At 47.7% G+C, this 22,901-nt stretch overlaps 2 protein-coding genes across 3 annotated transcripts in view; one reads left to right on the top strand and one right to left on the bottom strand.

Moving 5' to 3' along the window:
• COG1 (component of oligomeric golgi complex 1) overlaps positions 1–493 on the top strand; it is a 20,239-nt gene extending 19,746 nt beyond the window's left edge. For both annotated transcript variants that reach the window (XM_066587745.1, XM_066587744.1), the window contains one exon: positions 302–493. Coding sequence is in view for 1 of the 2 variants with exons in the window: in XM_066587744.1 (XP_066443841.1) it covers positions 302–436 (135 nt within the window). In the remaining variant the exon portion in view is untranslated. The remainder of the gene's footprint in view (positions 1–301) is intronic.
• Positions 458–22,891, bottom strand: VCF1 (VCP nuclear cofactor family member 1). The gene is made up of 4 exons (XM_066587750.1): positions 22,826–22,891; positions 14,765–14,895; positions 5,397–5,490; positions 458–4,224 (listed from the first exon to the last, which is right to left on the bottom strand). The coding sequence occupies exons 2-4, from the start codon at positions 14,779–14,781 to the stop codon at positions 4,006–4,008; spliced, it is 330 nt and encodes a 109-aa protein (XP_066443847.1). The 5' UTR covers positions 14,782–14,895; positions 22,826–22,891; the 3' UTR covers positions 458–4,005.
• Positions 22,892–22,901: the final 10 nt, after the last annotated feature.

Genomic DNA, 22,901 nt, shown 5'->3' on the forward strand with positions numbered 1-22,901 from the left:
GTAAACTATGGGGGAACTTATCATGCAAGTTGTGCCAGTTTTTATGGCTTAAAGTTGCAAAATTTGGCACATGCCATCCTTGTGCTGTAAATTGCATTTTTATATATTTTGGAGGGGGATTTTGCAGCTTTTGAAGAGCGGCAAGAAAAACTAGAACCACCATCAGAATGGCAAAGTTAAGTAATACGTTAAAGAAAGCAGTAGTTCTGCAGCCACTACCAGCAGGCATCGCCTTCAGTCTCTGCTACACCGATGTATTAACTGTGTATTAACTTGTCCTTAAACTGTTTGCTTTGTGCAGATCCCCCTGAGCATCTCCCAACCTGAAGACACTTTCAGAGCGGGGTCCTTGTTCAGACAACTCGCAGACCAAGAGGATGACACGCAGGCCCCGTCCCTCTTCAAGCTAGGCTGGCTTTCCAGCATGACCAAGTGAAATAAACCTTCCAACAAACTGTTTTTGAGCAAATTAAATAACTTTATTGTGCATCAATCCCACTTGTAGTGTCTGTTTCCACCTCATACATCAGATCTGAGAGACACGGTCGCTGTGTGAACTACAATAATTCTTGGACAGCTGGTGCTACAGAAAAGCAAACCATCCTGGGGGAGCGGAACTGCTATTCTCATTATGTAATAAGCCAACTGAAGAACTTCTGCTTGACTCCTGCAAACTTTACCATTCAGTGCTTTCTTACCTGATTTATTACTGTCCCTACTTCCAGTTGTTGCATGTAGATAAGCTACACAGTTATCAAAGACCAATATGAGGAGCAGGAACTAGAGGATACGTTACGGATTAGGAAACGGCACAAAGGCAGAAGAAACTACTGATCCATCTCCGAAAGGTTGCTCAAAGTTGTCTGCCAGTACCCATATCCATAAGTTGGTCAATTACAAAGAGTGCAAGTAGAGGTCCAGAGTCCCCAATGAAGTATTTTGCTATGACAATGCCTATTTAAAGGGGAAAGCCAAGTAAATATTAAAGGTAGAACATAAACCCCACAGATTTCTTAAAGGTTACATAGTGAAGGCATGCCTCCTTGCCCACAGCAAAAACCAAAGGCTGAAGAGTTGACTATGGGCGCCGGTCTAGACTTCTGGACTCCATCTATGTGACCGAATGCATTTAGTTACGCTGGGGTGGCTTTTCCCCCTAGTTGTCTCTGATCCACATACCTGCCTTACCATGCAGAACTCTATACCCCATACTGATTAAGACCATGAGAGGAGTAGATGCTGTTGGCTGTCAACTCAACTTGAACCCTATAGACTTTAAACTAGAATCGGAAGCGGTCTAATACAATTCAACAAAAATGCACCTCATACAGTCCTTTTCCCAAAAACTTTTCTGTTTTTGCTCCTGCTGAACCATCTCTGTATAAATGGAGGTGTTGTATGGCTTTGTAGCAACGTAGCACCGAACAGGAGAGAGCTGCTTAGAATAAATAAGCTGTGGGGTAAGCGAACACTATGGGGCTAATTTAATGAAAATGCATGAATATGCCGCCACATTCGGCCCCTGACCAGGACTCACAGGGCCATGTGACTGCACGATGGGACTCCTTCACAAGGGCATGGCATTTAATAAACTTAGTGTGTCTGAGCAGATGCAGGGAGGCTGCGGCCTCATACGTCAGAGCTGGGCCGAGGGGCCGACGCACCTAATGTTTCTGCTGCGCTTCATGTGTTTGGAAGCTCTAATTTGGAGTGGCTGCTAACGTCTAGGCTGATCAATAATTAACCCCCCAACAGTCACGTTGCAATTGGAAAAACTGTTCCGAAAAGTTTTTTGTTTTTTTTTAAGTGTAGAACGCCATTAACGCGCAATTTTTAACCTCTTAGGGTGCGTTCACACAGGCTTTTTTCCCCCTCCACAGCGATATAAACTGAACTTTTGCACAACACATTGATTTCGATGAGTTTATTCACACGAGCCATTTTTCTCCTGCAGCGAGATGCTGCTTGTTTGAAAAATTGCTACAAGTTTGTTTTTTTTCTCTTCGCAAGGCATCGCCTATTTCCTATAGGATCTTTAAAAAAAATAAATTGCATCACCCTCACAGGCCAGACCCGTGCAAGGTCTTTTTTCTTAATTCACGCTAGAAGTCCCAGATACAATGCGTTTTAAGCAAAAATGCATTGCGCTCGTACCCAGAGTCGCAAGTTTAAGGGTGTGATAGTCTGAGTTTTGTACAGATATCACCCTCGCCCATGTCAATGCACACTGGGTGACATTAATTTTAGCCTTCAGAGCCAGTAACGCCCATCGCCCTTTAATGTTCCAGTGGTCATGAAAAAATAAATAAAAGTTGTCAGTGTAGCTGTATGACAACGTTTATTTTGTAGGAACCAATTTGGGGTACAAAGATGTATTGACAAACTTTTTGCTGGGGGCAGAAGAAGACCGCTTAACATTTATACCATGGGAAGAGATTGGTGACCTTTATTCTACGAGTCATTACAATGATGGCTGCACCACCTCTATAGCGGGTTGGTTTTACTACTTTTGTGCAATATAAAAATATCTCGCGTGGCGACGCCGTTTAGTGCAGTCCACGTGGCGCACGAAAACTTTTTCGTGGAATGGTGTGCAGTTCTTATTCAGCCCATTCTGAAGGATGTAGGATTTTTAACTTTTTATTGCCGTTTAGGGGAAGCAAGAGGATCAGAAACTATTTTGGATTTCTTAAATTTTGATGGGAGTTTCCTTGCCTGATGATTTATAGTATGGGTTATGGATGTGGCGAGAGGAATCATCTTTAGCGGGTTTTTTTGTTCTTTTAAAAGCCTTGTCTGAGGTGTAAAGTTTGAAAAAAAAATCCTGTAAACTGGTTTACATCAGCAGCGACTGCAGCATCTGTGGGGTTAAACTGTGTAGAGGAGTAAATAGATGAGCAAGTCCTCATCATTGAACTCCTTTTCTTGGCAAAAAAACCCCCATATGTGACAATCAGAGAGCAAATACGCTCTGATTGATATGTATAAAAAGTCATGTCTCCCCTCCCTCTCGGCACGCACTAATAAAGCGACAGCTGTAAATCCAGTTTTCCCAACTCCATTTCAAACGACCCACTCCGCCTCTCTGTAGCAGCTACGAACATACTTTTCATGTCAATTTAAAGAATCTTACCTTTTTAAAGTGACATTAAACACATGTTGGTAGACATGATAGAACCAAGCTACAGCGGTTTAAACGTTCATGTCCTTTACCTGCAGAAGAGACTGTACTCTTCCTAGACTGTAGGGGGGGTTAAGTAGAACCACAAGCCATAAAAAGTAAAGGTTAGGCGGGTATGAGTTTTGGTGAGCAGCTACCTAGTAACTACACTACTGCTAAATCTAAGCCAACAGCATTAGGTTTCAGTAGTGGACCAGTCTGTTTCTAGTTGTCCCAGCCAGATGCCCCACGAAGCTCTAGTGCAATACTGAGTGAGGTTCATCATTACATCCAGACAGTGACTAATGGAGGGTCTACGTGTCATGGATTCCATGGAATTAAAACAGTTTCCCTGGCTTGCTGAGAGGTTATATGGTGATGCTGATGCCAAGCAAGGAGGTAAGCGTAGCATTGGTTATGGAAGCTCTGGTCCGGGACAAAAGAAGCCCTTTGTTCCATTGCTTTTGCTCTCTGAAAAAGGAGGTGAAACATACACAATCCCCAAAAGTGCTAATTAAGGTCACCTTTCAAAAGGGAGGAAAAAAAAAAAAATTAAAATTTACAACAAATCGATAGCACACGGCAAGATGGCATCTCGGACCGCTGAGTATTTCTCTGTCCAAAAGGCTTGACCCTTTTTACAGAAACACCACGGGGTCGTCTCTGCGCAGCTGAAGGGGGCTGAACAGAGCACAAAGGAGTCTATTACCTTGGGTAATGCATTGGAAACGATAGAATAAAGCCGCCAGGCGATTGGTTGGGTGGTCGCTTTAGAAACAACCCAAGGGCTGTAATATTGGCATAAGACACAGTCCTTTTGCTGAGTGGGATCCATGGCCGGCAGGTCAGGAGGACGAGCTCCCTCGCTGTTGTAGACTTGAGAAGTGCGCTTCTTTTAAGATCTGGTTGATGTGAACATAAGGTCCCTGATTTAGCGCCGACTGCTCTGGGACAGAGAATGGCTGTGGTGTGGCGGGGCCTGATCCGGCCACTGTCTGTAGGTTCTCTGACCCGCTACTTCGATCCAGGCTAAAGTTACTGTTGCTGCTGTCACTCCCTGAAGACTAAAGGAGAGGAGAAAAAGTTACAAGAAAGTTTGGTTACTTATTTCAGTAATTATTACCTACACGGTTACCAAACCTGTAATGCCCAAATGATACAATATCATCTACACTGTGAAACAACGCAACGGTTCCTGCAGATGTTCCCCACAACGGACACAAATTACATCTTACTTACAGAGATCCCACGAGTACGGAGCAATGCTCCCTGGGAAAAATCTGCAAATAGCTGCCGTCCAGCCAAAGGCAACGTATCTAGTGCCATCTATAGGTCGGTATCCATACCTTTCCCCACACACCCATCTAGTAGTCAGTCACGTTTCGAGGCTCTTTGGACATGGACATAGGACGGCTACCTATAAGGTGCAAGAGGGATTTTACAAATCATAGTCACATGACAAGGCGATCCTATCCCAATTACAGAAGTCTCATTGGTTGGCTAGAAGGGTTCTAAAGTTTGGCAAGATTAGATATCCAACACTTCTCTTGCCCGACAATTATCCGGTTTGTAATATACTTACGGACTGCCTCCTGCGATAAAGAACAAACTTCGGGCGGTTTCACCCCCCTGCTTGGGGTTCTGCTGCCCTGCAGGAGCAGGAAAGGGGAATCCCTGTGGCCGAATGGCTCAGTCTCTAGCTGGAACCGAACAGCGCCGACTGGACCCCAATGCGTGTAACGGGGTCTGTTCAGTTTTCGCTCAGCTGCCCAGCTTTAAGACAAAGGACAAGTGTCGCACGCAGCTGTTTTTCTTCTCGTATTTTGAGCCGGATCTGCGGCGGAGGTTCCAGCACAGATGTGAAATCGGCCTTACAAAGTTCTGGCAGATACTTTTTGACGGGCCAACTATTTAGGTTATGCACAGTGTATCATTTAAGGCGGCGCGGCACTATGTAGAAGCCTTCAGTGCACACTGTGGGTCATTGAGAGGGTAATACTAGCAGGATATGTGACTAGTGGGAGGTCCGGGCTGTCAGGCTCTCATCCATTATTGCCCACCATACCATAGAAAATGAATTCCCAAGGGGGAAGCCATTTGCATTGTGGGGAATATATAATCATACATGTCCCTTATCAACCATACTTCATGCTCTACACAGTAGGTGAATCCATCTACTTCATGGGCACTGCTGGATAGCAGACGGTAGCTTCATCGCTGCAGACGGGCCACTTACCTCCGCCTCCACCTCCCATTCCTGGAACGTGGAGCTCCTATTGCTGCGCTTCGACTGCGGGAGCTGAGAGACATCATTATTTCGCCGTCTCTTCCTAGAAATACAGAATTACACATTTACAAGAGGGAAAATGAATAGGTCAGCAATATAAAGCAGTTATACAATAAGGAAGGATGGAGATATTGACGTAGATGGCAACTTGTCCAGTTGTAAACTACTGGTAGCCTATCCTTAGGACAGGTCATCAATAGGGGTCCTCAAAGGCCAGTACGCTCGTAGGTTGAGTAGATTTCTGCAGGAAGCAGCCAGCTCCGTTCTTATAGCAGTGGCCAGGCTGGGCATTGCAGACTAAGTTCCCATTGAAATGAATGGAAACTTGGCCTGCAATACCAAGCCTGGCCACTGCTATAGGAATGGAGCTGGCTGCTTCCTGCAGAAACTGGCTCAGTGCACAAGTGTACTGGCTTGGCGAGGATTCCAGATATTCGATCCCAGCCCATCTACTACTGATGACCTGTCCTGAGGATCATTTACAACTGGACAAACTCTTTAAAGGTGTATTCCAACTGTAGACATTTACAGCTGATCCATAGGATATAGAAACACAGAAGATTTGACAGCAGAAAAACCATACATGGTCCATCTCGCCTGCCCTTAGGATAGATACCTTCACTTACTGCTCATTTCCATACCACATCGGCCTGAAGTTTGCTCCAAGCATCTACTACTATTTCGGTAAGGCCCACTTCATACAGGCGTATTTACACACACAATACGCAGAGGATAGAAACCATTCATTTCAATGGGTTCGTTCACATTTCCGTATTTTGCGCTTGCACTCTGGTCGTGCAAAAAAAAAAGTAGCAAGCTCTTTTTTGATGTTCAAATACGCAGAAAGTGTCCCCATAGAAGTCAATGGCAGTGCGCAAACGCAAGAAAATGTGTGAAACGCTGCGTAATTCTGCTGGAAAATAAAACATCCGAAACTCATTAAGACGGAATAACCGTTGCAATCGTTGCGTGTTTGTTTGCTGCGTGCCAATTAACACGTCTTGTGGGCGCAAAAAGTACAGCAAGATATGTCGTTGCATGCGCAAAAAAAGCCTTGTTCTGTGTGCAAACTGCTATGCTCATGTGTGTACAAATACGCATGCGGTCGATTATGTTTTCTGACATTGCTGCTTCTGCCTCCCTCCCAACTAATCCCGGATTGTGCCCCCTTGTTCTAGTGTTTAGTTCCATCCCTCCTGGGGATGTCGTTGGACCACTGAACACACGAGACACGTTTTACCTCCTGCAGAAGCCTACAATCACTTCCATTCCCTGCGCTTTGGATTTCTAAACCCCCCACAGTCATCCAACCCTCAGGGGCTTTTTGCACGGATTTGTGCCATTAAATTCTCACCAAACCTTGGGGCACGGTCTAACTGGGAGCCACGAGGCATCCAAGAGAAGTATAATAACCCCTTCACATCCCTCACAATGTTAAACATGTCAACAACATACAGCATGTGTGATACTTCTATCTTAGTAAAACATTACAAAGGTCAATTATGACAAAGCAGCATGCTCAGTGACTGTTAGTAAAATGTATCTACAATGCATCTTTTACTCACATATGTCTTGCCATCACCATCTACAGTCACCTAAATAAGCTACAGACCATAAGTGTACAGTCACGATAATGAGCTGTGATCTCCTCTATTATAACTATTACAGGAGCTATATGATCATCATCAGTATCTGTTTTCCCTTGCAAGCAGTTTCTATGGTAGCTTCATGTAACAACAGCATACAGACTGAGAATGTGACTAGAAATGAATATACCGTATATACTCGAGTATTAGCCGACCCGAGTATAAGCCGCGTCAATACGTTTTACCACAAAAAAAACTGGTAAAACTTATTGACTCGAATATAAGCCGAGCTATACTCAAGTACATACTAGGTAAAGAAAAAATGCTATACTCACCTCCCGCCCGGGGTCTGTGTCCCCAGGGCGATGGTCTCCCCGGAGGTGCGGCAAGCTGCTTGAGAATTCTCCCCGCTGTCATCTCCCTGCTCGGCTTTGAATTCCCCCGCCATCAACGCTGTGTAAGTAAGCGCTGTGATTGGATCGAGTGCCAGCCAATCACAGCAATGACGGCGGGGGAATTAAAAGCTAAGCAGGAAGATGATAGCGGGGAGAATTCTCAAGCAGCTTGCCGCACCGCCGGGGAGACCATCACACCCTGGACACAGATGCCGGCTGGGAGGTGAGTATTGCTGGTTTTTTTATTACCGCACTCGAGTATAAGCCGAGGGGGGCTTTTTCAGCATAAAAAAAAATGTGCTGAAAAATTAGGCTTATACTCAAGTATATATGGTATATCCCCAAGCAGACCTGAGCTGCTTACAACTGAGATCACATGATCATCTTATTGCTCCAGGATGTACAGGTAAGTCATCGAGGGTCGGGGTTTGTATGAAGAAGGATTGGGGTTCCCTCCCGCTCCACACAATGCAGGTGCCGGCCATCTTTGACAGCTGGCACCCACAATTAGTGCTCATGATGAACACAGCTGTTAACCTTAAATTTAAAAGCTACAGCTGTCAGAGGATGGCGGCAGAAAATAATTGCGTTTTTCCAAAGACTTTTTTTCCTAACGTAGGACAGCCAAAAAAGAAAAAAAAATTATATACATTTTTTTTTTTATTATCCTAATCGTATTGTCACAAAGAATAAAGATATTCTTTTGCTGCAGTTTATTTCATGGTACTAACAGAAACTACAGGACGTCCCGCACAAAACGAGCCCTCGCACAACTATGTCGAGTCAACGGAAAAATAATAAAGTCACGGCTGTCAGAAGACGGCGGCAGAAAATAATTTTAAACAATTTGATATCTTTGAAAAAAAAATAAAAAAAGTTGCACAGCAAAAAGAAACGTCAACTATACCAGTTTGGCATCGTATTAATCGTAGTACTGACCCATAGAACAAAGTTATCAGGTCACTTTTGTTGCAGTTTGTGCGCCGTAGAAACAAGACCCACCGAAAGATGGCGGAATTTCATTTTTTCCCCCATTTCATTCTATTTAGAATACGGCCGTGTGAATGAGGCCGAACACTGGACAGATCACTCCTGCTATTTAAAAGGTAAGCATTGGCAGACCCCCCTGACCTGTTTCGCTTTACACAGCTCTTCTGAGGAGTGATCTCTATGATGCTCCGAGTTCAGTAGACCTGCGCCTGAAATACACTCATGTGAAACTGCTCTAAGGAAGACGACTTACAAATCATCCAATTAGTTTAGTTGCAATTAAGCCTTATAGAGGTGGTTCTAAGGCAAGTATAGTCTATATCTGACTGTGGCATCAAAAGGCATCACACCCTGCAGTACAAGTACAAGCCTGCCCTGGTATGGTAATGCAGAGGATTACCGCATCACCCTGAACATCCCCTCCACTACCCAGAGACCTGCTGCCAGGTTAACAGCGGCGCCAGCGCCTTCCTCTGCTGGGTAGTTTCACCGGGAAGCTTGTCTATAGCGTCCTGGATTTCTGTCATGACATCAGAACAAAACTTGCATAAATATAGTTAGTCCCCTACTTGCGAACAGGTTCCGTTCCAGGAGCCTGTTCGCAAGTCCGAACAAATGGTTGTATGGAGCGGGATCGCGGGTGGATCCCGCTCCATGCAATGTCGGGTGCCGGCTGTTCTTACAGCGGGCACCCGCCGGCAGCAGTTCCGACGAGCTGCGCCGCTTATCGTAACTAACTGTTAACACTTTAAATACCGCTCTGACAGCGGTATTTAAAGTGTTAACAGTTCTGACGAGCGGCGCGGCTCATCGGAACTGCTGCCGCCGGGTGTCCGCTGTAAGAAACAGCCGGCACCCGATGAGATCGTGGGGGACACTGCGGTTGCTAGGCAGCCGGGGACCTCCTGAAAGGCCCCAGGGCTGCCTATGCAGAGCGCCTATCAAGCGCACGGCTTGATAGGCGCTCTGCATAGACAGCCCTAGGGCCTTTCAGAAGGCCCCGGCTGCCTAGCAACCGCACAGTGTCCCTCAATCTGACCAGACAGGCTTCTATCAGGATTGATAGAAGCCTGCCCGGTCCCTGCACAGTATGATGTAGAGCCGTAGCATGACATCCCGTAGAGCCGTAGCATGACATCCCGTAGAGCCGTAGCATGACATCCCGTAGAGCCGTAGCATGACATCCCACCGAGCCGTAGCATGACATCCCACCGAGCCGTAGCATGACATCCCACCGAGCCGTAGCATGACATCCCACCGAGCCGTAGCATGACATCCCACCGAGCCGTAGCATGACATCCCACCGAGCCGTAGCATGACATCCCACCGAGCCGTAGCATGACATCCCACCGAGCCGTAGCATGACATCCCACCGAGCCGTAGCATGACATCCCACCGAGCCGTAGCATGACATCCCACCGAGCCGTAGCATGACATCCCACCGAGCCGTAGCATGACATCCCACCGAGCCGTAGCATGACATCCCACCGAGCCGTAGCATGACATCCCACCGAGCCGTAGCATGACATCCCACCGAGCCGTAGCATGACATCCCACCGAGCCGTAGCATGACATCCCACCGAGCCGTAGCATGACATCCCACCGAGCCGTAGCATGACATCCCACCGAGCCGTAGCATGACATCCCACCGAGCCGTAGCATGACATCCCACCGAGCCGTAGCATGACATCCCACCGAGCCGTAGCATGACATCCCACCGAGCCGTAGCATGACATCCCACCGAGCCGTAGCATGACATCCCACCGAGCCGTAGCATGACATCCCACCGAGCCGTAGCATGACATCCCACCGAGCCGTAGCATGACATCCCACCGAGCCGTAGCATGACATCCCACCGAGCCGTAGCATGACATCCCACCGAGCCGTAGCATGACATCCCACCGAGCCGTAGCATGACATCCCACCGAGCCGTAGCATGACATCCCACCGAGCCGTAGCATGACATCCCACCGAGCCGTAGCATGACATCCCACCGAGCCGTAGCATGACATCCCACCGAGCCGTAGCATGACATCCCACCGAGCCGTAGCATGACATCCCACCGAGCCGTAGCATGACATCCCACCGAGCCGTAGCATGACATCCCACCGAGCCGTAGCATTACATCCCACCGAGCCGTAGCATTACATCATACCGAGCCGTAGCATTACATCATACTGAGCCGTAGCATTACATCACACTGAGCCGTAGCATTACATCATACTGAGCCGTAGCATTACATCATACTGAGCCGTAGCATTACATCATACTGAGCCGTAGCATTACATCATACTGAGCCATAGCATTACATCATACTGAGCCATAGCATTACATCACACTGAGCCATAGCATTACATCACACTGAGCCATAGCATTACATCACACTGAGCCATAGCATTACATCATACTGAGCCATAGCATTACATCACACTGAGCCATAGCGTTACATCATACCGAGCCATAGCATTACATCATACCGAGCCATAGCATTACATCACACCGAGCCATAGCATTACATCATACTGAGCCATAGCATTACATCATACTGAGCCATAGCATTACATCATACTGAGCCATAGCATTACATCATACTGTGCCATAGCATTACATCATACTGTGCCATAGCATTACATCATACTGAGCCATAGCATTACATCACACTGAGCCATAGCATTACATCATACTGTGCCATAGCATTACATCATACTGAGCCATAGCATTACATCACACTGAGCCATAGCATTACATCACACTGAGCCATAGCATTACATCACACCGAGCCATAGCATTACATCACACCGAGCCATAGCATTACATCATACTGTGCCATAGCATTACATCATACTGTGCCATAGCATTACATCATACTGTGCCATAGCATTACATCATACCGAGCCATAGCATTACATCACACTGAGCCATAGCATTACATCATACTGTGCAGGACAGATTGTCGCATCTTGCGAAATTCGTGAGTCGAATGTTGACAAGTCGGGGGCTATCTGTATACCGCAACGTCATGCTTTCCACTCTGGAAGGACCTCACTGATACGGGGCTATACTGGTTACCAGTACAGACAACCCATTAAAATCAACGGGAGCCGCACCTGCAATTACAAGTGTCAGATAGGGGGCTGGAGCAGCAGCTTCAGCTCCGTATCCCCGTGTGCAGCAGCGATGACGGCGGGCGCCCGCTAAGCAGGATCTTGGAAGGTGGACTCCAGCCGATCAACTATTGATGATGTATCCTGAGGGTACGTCTCCTGGAAAACCCCTTCAAATAAACTGTATGATGTACTGAAAAACTAAGGGGAGTGAAATGCAAAAAAAAAAGTGCAATTCCACCATCTTGGGGAAGGAGGGTGGGGGTGGGGTTGTCCCCATTTCACAGTGTACACACAAACAAAATCTACATAATATTATTCTGTGGTTCAGTACGATTGTGACAATACCAAATTATATAGGTTTTTATTCAAAACTATTAAAAAATAAGAGGTCATTAAAAAAAAAATTATTTTCTGCCACCTGCATGTTTTTACCTTTCCGTCGATATAGTTGTGCGAGGGCTCGGGGTTTTTTTGCAGAATGTCCTTTATTTTCTATTTGTGCCATCTTGGAGTGCATACAACTTTTTGATAGTTTTTTTAATTATGATATTAAAACATTTTTCATGCATTCTTTCCTTGGTTTTAGTTCTACATGGCCTCCTGCACACGGGCGTATTTGCATTGCTGAATCCTCGGTGGGCGTCCTCCTCCGGACTCCGCAGCAAACACTCCATAGCATGCTCTGGCAAATCGCAATTTCATCTCCACGAGCGGAAATAGATTTTTTTTTCTCCGCGAGTGGAAAATGGCAAACAAAAAAAACGCAGCATGTTGCGATTTTGTGCGGACTTCGCACAGACAGCTTCCATTGAAGTCAATGGAAACCGTCCGTCCCGCGGCACCTCCGCAGCGAGCACTGGGAAAGTATCGTGAAATCCGGGTCATCGCCTAGCACCGGCAGCTAGTGCACATGCGCGACGGAGTACCGTCTGGCAGAAAGAAGCCGCTGGACAGATAAGCTGGGGTCACCAGCCGGGCACCGGGTCGAACTCCGCTGTGGGAATCCTGCATGCGGGGTCCGAACCGCCCGTGTGCAGGCGGCCCCAAGGGGACTTGAACTTGCGATTGTTTAGTTTCATTGTTGTTTTTATTAAAGGAATAAGCAACATACAAGTTTTTTTGCCATCTTAGTTACCAGTACAGGAGAGCCAAGATTTCTCCTAAGACATCGTTAGTCTACACTTATAAAGACATTTCAATCTGCAAATTCTGCTCGTCTTACACATAAACCTTCATTACTGAACATTAACTAGAAAACTTTATTTGATTGCAACTGCCTTTGGGTATGGTCGGGGTCTGGGGGTCAGGACAAAGGTGATGGGGGTGGGACCACCTCAGTTATTATAAACGTATTATACTATCCACATTCAACTTAAATCAGTTATACTATATACTGCAATACTTCAGTATTGCAGTATATGGCATTTCTGCAGGCAATTTAAGGGATATTCCTTTTTTTGAAAAAAGTTGAAGATCCATCGTAAGCCACAGTAAATTCTGCATCAAAATCCACAGGTAGACTTGTGGAACTTCACAGCTGCGTTATAACTCCGCCTGGTGTGAAAGGTCCTAGTAGTACTGGAGGCGCTCTGGCCTAGACAAACAGGCACAGATGAGAAGAGCTAGCTGTACAAGTCCACAGCGCTCCTCATTTAAGTCAATGGGCCTTACAGAAAAAGCGAGAAAGTTGTGATCTGAGGGTCATAAAGTAGCGAATTGTGAGGCTGCGTCCCCCAGACTTAATGGGGTTCCCCTAAAAAAGTGTTTTACAACACATCCAAGTGATCAGTGGGGCGACTTTCACACCCTCCCTGCAATATATCCAGAACATGCAGGACTCCAGAAGCAGCACTAAAGTGACTCATTGTGGGGGTCTTTGCCAGGCCCCCCAATCAGTGTCACATAAACATGATAAAATCAATTAAGTTGCTAAAAGTACAACTACTGAAGGGCGGTTTTAGCAGTGTGAGCAAACTACAGCTGTACAACCTACAGTCCGTCAGCTTTTGGGAAACCACAAGTACCAGCATGCTCTGAAAGCCGTTGACTATTGTTGCATACTGAGTTTTGTAGTTCTACAGCAGCATCAGATTGCAAACATCTGTTATAAGCCGTCTGCAGTGCGGGATTAGCAGATCGTGACTCAACAGTTTCCGAAGATGTAGAAACCACACCCGACGAGTCAACATCCCGTCATCGCGATTACACCACGACTAGCGGAGGGGGACCAGTCACACGTTAGAACTCAAATATCCAGGATCGGTCACTGGGGGTCCAACCACGAGTCCCCCAACAAATGGTGTGGTGGGTGCGCATGTCTGACCACTGCTGCAGTCACCGTCCATGGAGATAGCTGAGCGGTGAGGCTATGCAAATTGGCTTTTTTCCACTCAAACTGATGATCCGTGTGAAAAAACCCACTCCTGGCATCCCCTATTCCTGTCTGTTTTATAGACGAGAAGCAGGACAAGCCAACGTAGGTCAATGTGCCGCGCCTGTGTAAATCGTACAGTTCGATGTGAGTTGCAACCGAGACTCTTGGGCGCAACTTGCAATTAGTGTGAACGGCACCCGATCGACCATGATGAGGTCCAGTTAGTTTCTTGCCATGCTGCCCAAAAACGTAACTAAACAAAATAGCGCAGCGCGAACTATTCCATCTGCTGCAGTCGCCTCACTTTTTGACCATTGGCCTCTCTGCAATGTATATGTGAAAACATGTATTAATTTAGGCCTCCTGCACACTGCATGTGAACACTACCCCTGGGAGCAGCGGCATCCGCACGTACCTGCTTACCTTTGCTTTTATATGTACTGCAGATGGGCCGCACGGCTCGCCGTTGCACATGCGCAGTACGGATTTTTTTTTCTTTTAAACTCCTGCTTTTCCCGCGTCATCGCCTAGGGAGGACACAGAATCCGCAACCGTTCCACAATGTCATTCCTGAAGGGCCGCGGATCGGACGGCTTCCATTGACTTAAATGGAAGCCGTCCAACAAATGCTGCAATTCTTCCTCCGTGAGCGTAACCGCAATTGGTTTCCACGAGTGTGCATGAAGAATCGATTATCCGCAGCACACTAGGGGTGGTATTTGCTGCGGATCTGCAGTGCAGACGCCCGCCATGGATTCCGCAGCAGATATCCGTCCCGTGGGCAGGAGGCCTGAGCTGGTGAACAGATTTGAATTCATGCTTAAATTTACTAGAAATATGCCTGGCATTCATTTTAACATCTGACCTGCTATCAGGCAACATTTGGCCTTCGGCCTCCGGCTGCACCGGGATCCTCGATCTGACAATATGCGGTTCGGTCCCACAAGAAGGGAGCGGTGGGGCGTCCGGTAAGAGCGATCTGCTGCTTAGTCCAGGCTGAAAAAAAAGAAAAAAAAAGTCAGAAAAAGCTAAAAATCCAACGACTAGTAAAAAAAAAAAAAAGGAGTAAAATCAAAGCCTGCACCCCGGGTTATATAATGGAAGGAAAGACACCCAAAACAATCTTCTGGCATAACGGATTGACGATTTATGTCTGAGGAGCCAGTGGCGGGTAACACCCCCTTGCAAACAACATTGCTGTCCACTCGCTGCAAACCTCTGTTAGCGCACCGCCTGAAGGTCGTCCTGTGGAGGAGCGGGCGACGTCTGAAAGCCACAAGTATCCATCCGTGTAGGACTTCTGTGCAACGTCCATACGGTGCACTCACATTGCATCCCAGAATTCAGAAGGAACCAACGGCTTCCAGGAAGACCAGGAAGAGGTTTAGCGGAGGTGGGCTCGCTGCCGGACATGGTACCGCTGCCGCCTGCACTATTCTGTCCGGACACCAAAGCCCGCAGTTTTAGGCTCTGTTTAAAGGGATTGCGTCTCCATCTTTCTGCAGCGCTCTGTAAGGGCCGCTGGCCAATCAGTCAGGCATGCTGCATCTGTGCAGTCGTTTGGGAGATACTTCCATCTTATTAGACATAGAGGTGCCATATATACATGGTCACAAGGCTCGGCAGCAGGGTAACACAGCTGTATGCTCCCCTAGGTGTTAGTGATTTAGACCCTCTGATATTATAGACAATCGTTATAATTGTCCCCTGATGAACGTGAAGCAAGAGAAACCCGTTGGGACAAGAGATATGACGAAATCTGCATATGAACTAGGAGGCCCAATGTGCATCACCATCTCCTAGTAAGCAGATGCAGCACCCAGGTCTATGCGCTCTTGTATATGTATGCCCCGCTTTGTTTAGCCCCTTAGGCCGGGTTCACATGGGGTGGAATTGCCGCAGAATTTCCGTGCAGACATGCTGCAGCCCAGCCTCTCAGAAATCAAAGCCGCGGCATGTGAATTTTATGGCCGCTTCTGCTGTGGCCATCTCTCCTCTCTATGGGGAAGAGCTGGCCGCAGCGGAATCAGCCGCTTAGAAAACCCGCGTGACTTGAAGCTGCAGAAATCTTGCCAAATTTCCATACAGTCCCACTGCGGACATTCCACGAGATTTCCATCCCTTGTGACCGCAGCCTTAACCCTTTGCAATCCAATTTTAGATTCAGGGTTTCCTATGGGGGGGGGGGGGGGGGTTTCTCTTTCTGCCATCATACAATGGTGCCATCTGCTGGCTAGAGCCAGTACTGCGGTATGTGACATGTTGGAGAGGCCCCCGACAACAGAGCGGCCAGTAATATACAGTAAGAATACCCTGCAGGACGTCTTCTGACATCGGAGCTGTACAGCCTTCAATCAGAATGTTGGAAGACGTCAGACAGTGGATTGGAAAGGGTTAAGGACCAAGCACAGTAAATTTACAGCACTTGGTCCTGGGCTTTAATCCTGGCAGATAGTAAAAATATGGCGCGGGATTAAAGTTCTTGCAATCTAGTAGGAGTAGGCCGGATCCTTGGCTGTTGGTAGCAGCCGAGGACCTGGAGAAGGGAGAAGCCGTTTTTACCACTACTTCTTTACAGGCTACATCGCACTTAATGAGTGCTAACAAAAAAGAAAAAGGGGGGGGGGGGGGGTTAGAAAAGAAAATAGCCCCATATGTCACAGGAAAAAAAATACAGCAAAGATAATTGTGGTAGCTGAAGAAAAAAAACACATAGGGCGGTAAAACATGAGTAACACCCCTAAAAAGGGTTTGGTCCTTTAATCAAATATGTATAGGGGGGGCTCTCTGTGGATAGTCCTTCCTACAGGTTTAACAGGCAAAGAGGCTGAGGAATAGTCTGCAGGTGCTTCTACACCTACCCTGCATTTGGAATCCGGCCCTGGCAGCGGCGTCCGTGCGTACCCACGTTTTCTTTTCTTCTGCTGTCCTGCGGGTGGTCCGCACGGCTCGCCGTCAGACATGCACAGTGCAGATTTTCCTGCGTCATTGCGGACCGGCCGCAAATTTACTTCAATGGAAGCCGATCGTGTGGAATCCACACAGAAAAAGAGCACGCTGTGATTCTTCCTCTGTGAGCGGAAATCGCAATGGATTTCCGCTCGTGCAGGAAAATAGTGTTTTTTCCATTGCATGTTATGGGCGGTATTTGCTGCGGAACCCGGAGGCGGACGCCTGCTCTGGATTCCCCAATGCAAATCCGCCCGTGTGCGTTGGGCCTTCGGAGGATTGTTGTAGCCCCTGCAGGCGCTATCCTAGCGGAGGTCTTACAGCACACCTGAGATATCAGTATCCACCTGCAACAACTAAGACGTGAGAAGGTTTTCTACAGATACTTTGGATTAACTTCTGACGATTACTGAGAAGCATGAATACCCTCTTCAATCCGTGCGGCTCATGCCCGAGCTCTGATGGGGGTACCTGAAATACCAGGGTTCACCTGCCGGACTACTTCTACACAATCCCCTGAGTCGGGAGGACTCACCTATACCTGGGTTTGGGTATATAGGATCTATGAACAGGCGGTGGGCTCGCTCCAGTTTATCTATCTTTATCAAAGCCCACGGGATTTATGACTTGGCAGTTATATGGGGTTAGAAGGAATAACTATTATTATATATGCACACCTTAAAGTTGGTCTCAACATGTATTAAATTATGATTTATAATTCCATGTAATGTAAGTGGAGGTAATATGGTAATATGGATGGGGGTGTGAGACACTCAGCTGCTGTTACCACCCCGAGCAGGGCAAGAGATGAGGTAAACACAAATTTGGCAGGAAAGCTCTCAGCCAAGCAGGGGTCAAAAAGTGCTTATGGTAAAAATCCCATACATTTCTTAGGGAGTTTCCATATTTTTGTCCACCCGCTGTACATCCATATTGGTGATCTATACATGGTCTCTGATGGAGTGAATGCCTCTTCAGTGGGCACACTGATTGGGGGCGGGGGTGTAATGGTAATAGTATGGCAGTCGGATAGATAGTTATCCATTGATATTACAATAAACTGCTTAGATAAAGCCAATATTAGGACACAATAGGGCGTCTGACAGGGAGAGGTTCCTGCACGGGGCACCCTTGTCGGGGCGAGAACTCTGTATTCAACCAAGGTGTAAGAGAAGGGTGATCTGCGGTCAGAATCTACTGCTATCACGCTGCCATGGATACCCTTCAGTGTCAGTAAGGATTAACCTAAATTTAAAAAAAATAAAAACTGGAAAGCTGTTTTAGTTGTGGGAACATTAGGATTGTGAAGTTTTAGAAAAATAAATAAATAAATATGAGCATTTTCCTTTCAGTGAGAAGGCTACAGGAAGTACTCAATATTCATGAGCTGCAAGCTAGCTCCACCCATTGATTCCTATTTTGTATCTGTTTTCTCTCAGAAAGTAGATGTTACATCAACTGATCTTCCCTGTGCTATTGGGGGAATAAAAGACTGCAGGCTATCTATAAGCAGAGAGATGGTGAGGGAACACTTAACTAACATAATTGAATTCAAGTCTCAAGGTCCAGATGAATTACATCCTAGGATACTGAAGGAAGCAGCAGAGGTAATTGCTGAACCACTTGCTATAATCTTTGAAAATTCATGGAGAACAGGAGACGTTTCAGAAGATTGGAAAAGGGCAAAAGGGAAGAAGGTGAATGCAGGAAACTACAGGCCTGTGAGCCTGACTTCTATACCGGGAAAGATCTTTGAACAAATTATTAAACAGCATGTATACAAGTACTTGGATAAAAACGGAGTAAATAACCAGAGCCAGCATGGGTTTGTAACAAACAAGTCATGCCAGACAAGTGTAATTTCCATCTATGACAGAATCACTGACTGGGTTGATCAAGGAAATGTGGTGGATATAGTATATCTTGACTTTACTAATAGATCATAGACTGAACATGAGTCAACAATGTGATGCAGCAGCCAAAAAGGCAAACACAATTCTGGGATGTATTAAGAGAAGCATAGAGTCTAGATCACGTGAGGTAACTATCCCCTCTACTCTTCCTTAGTCAGACCTCATTTGGAATACTGTGTCCACTTCTGGGCACCGCACTTTAACCCCTTTTCAATCCACTGTCTGACGTCTTCCAACATTCTGATTGAATTCTGTACAGCTCTGATGTCGTAAGACGTCCGGCAGGGTATTCTTACCGTCTATTACTGGCAGCTGTGTTGTTAGGGGCCTCTCCGGCATGTCACATACTGTAGTACTGGCTCTAGCCAGCAGATGGCGCCATTGTATAATGGCAGAAAGAGAAAGCCCCTAGCGAACCCTGAATCCAAATTTGGATTGCAAAGGGTTAAAAAAAAAAAAAAAAGAGAAACGGGAGCAAGTTCAGAGAAGAGTTACCAAGATGGTGAGCGGTCTGCAAATCATGCCCTATGAGGAACGGTTAAAGGATCTGGGAATGTTTAGCTTGCGGAAGAGAAGGCTGAGAGGAGACTTAATAGCGGTCTACAAATATCTGAAGGGCTGTAACAGTGCAGAGGGAGCAGCCCTATTCTCATCTGTACAAGGAAAGACTAGAAGCAATGGGATGAAACTGAAAGGGAGGAGATGCAGATTAGACATTAGACAGTAGACAGTGAGGATGATCAATGAGTGGAACAGGTTACCACAGGAGGTGGGGAGTTCTCCTTCATTGGAAGTGTTCAAACAAAGGCTGGACAGACATCTGTCTGGTATGATTTAGTGATCCTGCACTGAGCAGGGGGTTGGACCCGATGACCCTGGAGGTCCCTTACCACTCTACCATTCTATGATTGGCGTCTCTCTCGGTCTCCGCTCAGTAATAGGCAGCCAGCAGCCAGGGGTAGGTTAGACAAGGCTAGCTGTAACTTATGAATATTAAGGACTACTTCCTGTAGTCCCATAGATGGGTGCTACATCTGATAAAAATGGAAGTTTCTGCCAAACTCCTGCACAGATCCACACAGCAGACACATCAGTGTAATCCGTGTGACAGGCTCCACCTTATGCTGCCATCAGAGGGGGCTTTTAAAAGATGAAGACCAATTCCCTATAAGAGTCCTTTTACACGTATGATCAATCGTTCGGACCCCCGCGTCCAGCATGAATCCAAATGATCATACAGTGTAAAGGCACGCCCCGACTAACCGAGACTTTGCCTGCTTACTGTTTGTTGGTCAGTTTCTACATGCGTTTCCACTGAAGAGCACTCAAGCGGTACCACCTCTGGATGCTTACTGGGGATCTCCAGCGCTCCACCACCATTTACAGTTGTATCACTTATGTACAACCACCTGCTTACTGGGAATGGAGGCGGGTGGCACAATCCCCAGCACTGCGCCACCATTCACACGCCATATCACTTCTAGACGAGCGCCTGCTTACTGGGAATGGAGGCGGGTGGCACAATCCCCAGCACTGCGCCACCATTCACAGGCCGTATCACTTCTAGACGAGCGCCTGCTTACTGGAAATAAAGGCAGGTGGCACGATCCCCGAAGCTGCGCCACCATTCACAGGCGGTATCACCTCTGGATGACCGCCTGCTTACTGGGAATGGACGGGGGTGGCGCAATCCCTGACGCTCTGCCACTATTCACAGGTGGTATCACCTGTAGACAAGCGCCTGCTTACTGGAAATGGAGGCAGCGGGTGGGATGATCCTGGAGCTCCACCACCATTCACAGGCGGTATCACTTGTGGACGAGCGCCTGCTTAATGTGAATGGCGGGTGGCACTATCCCCGGCACTGCGCCAACATACACAGGCGGTATCACTTGTGGACGAGCGCCTGCTTAATGTGAATGGCGGGTGGCACTATCCCCGGCACTGCGCCAACATACACAGGCGGTATCACTTGTGGACGAGCGCCTGCTTAATGTGAATGGCGGGTGGCACTATCCCCGGCACTGCGCCAACATACACAGGCGGTATCACCTCTGGACGAGCGCCTGCTTACTGGAAATGGAGGCAGCAGGTGGCACAATACCCAGCGCTCTGCCACCATTCACAGGCGGTACCACTTACTGTGAATGGAGGTGGGTGGCACGATCCCCAGCGCTGCGCCACCCATTCACAGGTGGTATAACTTACGTACTAGCGCCTGCTTACTGGGAATGGAGGAGGGTAGCACGATCTCTGAGGCTGCGCCACCATTCACAGGCGGTGTCACTTCTGGACGAGCGCCTGCTTACTGGGAATGGAGGCGGGTGGCACGATCCCTGGCGCTCTGCCACTCTTCACAGGCAGCATCACCTGTGGATGAGAGCCTGCTAACTGGCAATGGACAAGGGTGGCACGATCGCTGGCGCTCTGCCACCATTCACAGGCGGTAATTGTTGCAGGCCAGGAAGGATTACGGTTGGGCATCTGCGCCCAACAAGTCGTCCCGTGTAAAAGGGCTCTTAGCGATGAGCGCCGGCGCTTCTGCCAGGCTGCCCCTGGATACGATGAACCGCGGCGTGCGCCCGTCCAAATATTCCGTCTCCGCTGCTCCTGGTGTTACCACCACCGCTTGCCCTCAGTGAATAGACACAGGGGCGGACGCCTATTCGCACAAGTGAAGCATTTTTGCAGAATTAACCGTTTTGCCCGCATCGGCATATTTTACAGCCCTTTTTGCGCCCACAGGACACATTCATTTGCGCGCAGCAAACAAAGACTGAAATGGCTAATTAGTCTTAACGAGGCCCAGGTGCGCTTTTGTCCGTAGGAATGGCGCCACGCTCCGCCGCACGTCTCCTACTGACTTATATGGGACCTTTGCAACGCAAATACACAGATAAAATAAGGTGTGCGGTGGTTCTTTTGTGCGACTGAAATGCGTTCACGCGATGCGGAGAGCGAAGCCGTTAATATCCGTAAGTTCGTCTCCACAGATCGCATGCGCAAAAAAATCTGCCGGTGTGACGGCAGGCTGACAACTGCAAGAAGTAGCTCCGTGCAGGGGGTGGTGTGTGCCGCTCTGATGCCAGGGGGGCAATCACTATTTATGGGCCTACAGATCCCGCTATTCTAGATTATTCCCCCTTACATGACACAAGCCCTTTATACCCCCACATGCCCCTCCTCACTGGCGTCCTGCGACTTGTAGTGCTCCACCAGCTGCTGCATGAAGGCAGCCCCGTCCGCCCTGCCGTTCTCACCTCCGGCCTCTCCTAGGCTGAGTCTCCCCGAGGCTGTTGCCCCGGCTCCTCCCCGTTCTGCTCATAACTCCTCGTCCGCTGCTGAGGCTCTCACACCCCGCCGGGTTCCATGCTCCAACCCGAAGCTGCGGCCGGATACAGGCCTTGTGACGTCACCGCAGCCCACAGCCAACCTTCCAAGAATAGGCCAATAACAAAACGACTTGAGAAATGACGCCAGAGAGGGAGACGCCATTTTCTTGGTTGGAAAAAAAAGACCTATCTTACACTAAACTTGTTTTCACCGGTGTGACATACCGGTGTGTGGATAGACAGGGCCGAATGCCTATACACCAGTACAGGCGGGTTAGAGCTCCCATCCTAACCACCACTCAGAGTACAACTCTCATTTTTCGACGAAGTTTGAAAATGAAATAAAGACCGGTAGACAATGACGACCATGTCAGCATCAGAACACTAAAAAAACACCTTTATTTTGCCTCTACCAACATGGCCATATGTCGCAGTTACCCATCCAGGACAATCCAGCCAATCCCTTGGAGAGATTTGTCCACGTGACCTTGCACGTCTGACGACGTTGCATAAATATATGTCGCCAGCGGGCGTCCATTTTGTTGGTAGGTTTTGTAATACCGTGCGCATATACCGTGCGATGTATTTTTTTTGGCCCCCGGATATGTAGTTCTTGTTGCAGTGTGACCTTTTGGATGTCCATTTCCGTTTCCTTCCACCCCACTCTTTACTAAGAAGGCTTAGCGTGCTGTTCTGCTAGCCTTCATGCCACTATAGGATATGAATACTTACAGGGTTCTGCTCAGTCTCTATACATGAAGTACTAAGAAATACTTTTCCAGCTACCAATATGGCGACGTTCCGGAGT

The sequence above is a fragment of the Eleutherodactylus coqui genome, chromosome 13 (genome assembly GCF_035609145.1).
Source record: "Eleutherodactylus coqui strain aEleCoq1 chromosome 13, aEleCoq1.hap1, whole genome shotgun sequence".
Classification (NCBI taxonomy): domain Eukaryota; kingdom Metazoa; phylum Chordata; class Amphibia; order Anura; family Eleutherodactylidae; genus Eleutherodactylus; species Eleutherodactylus coqui.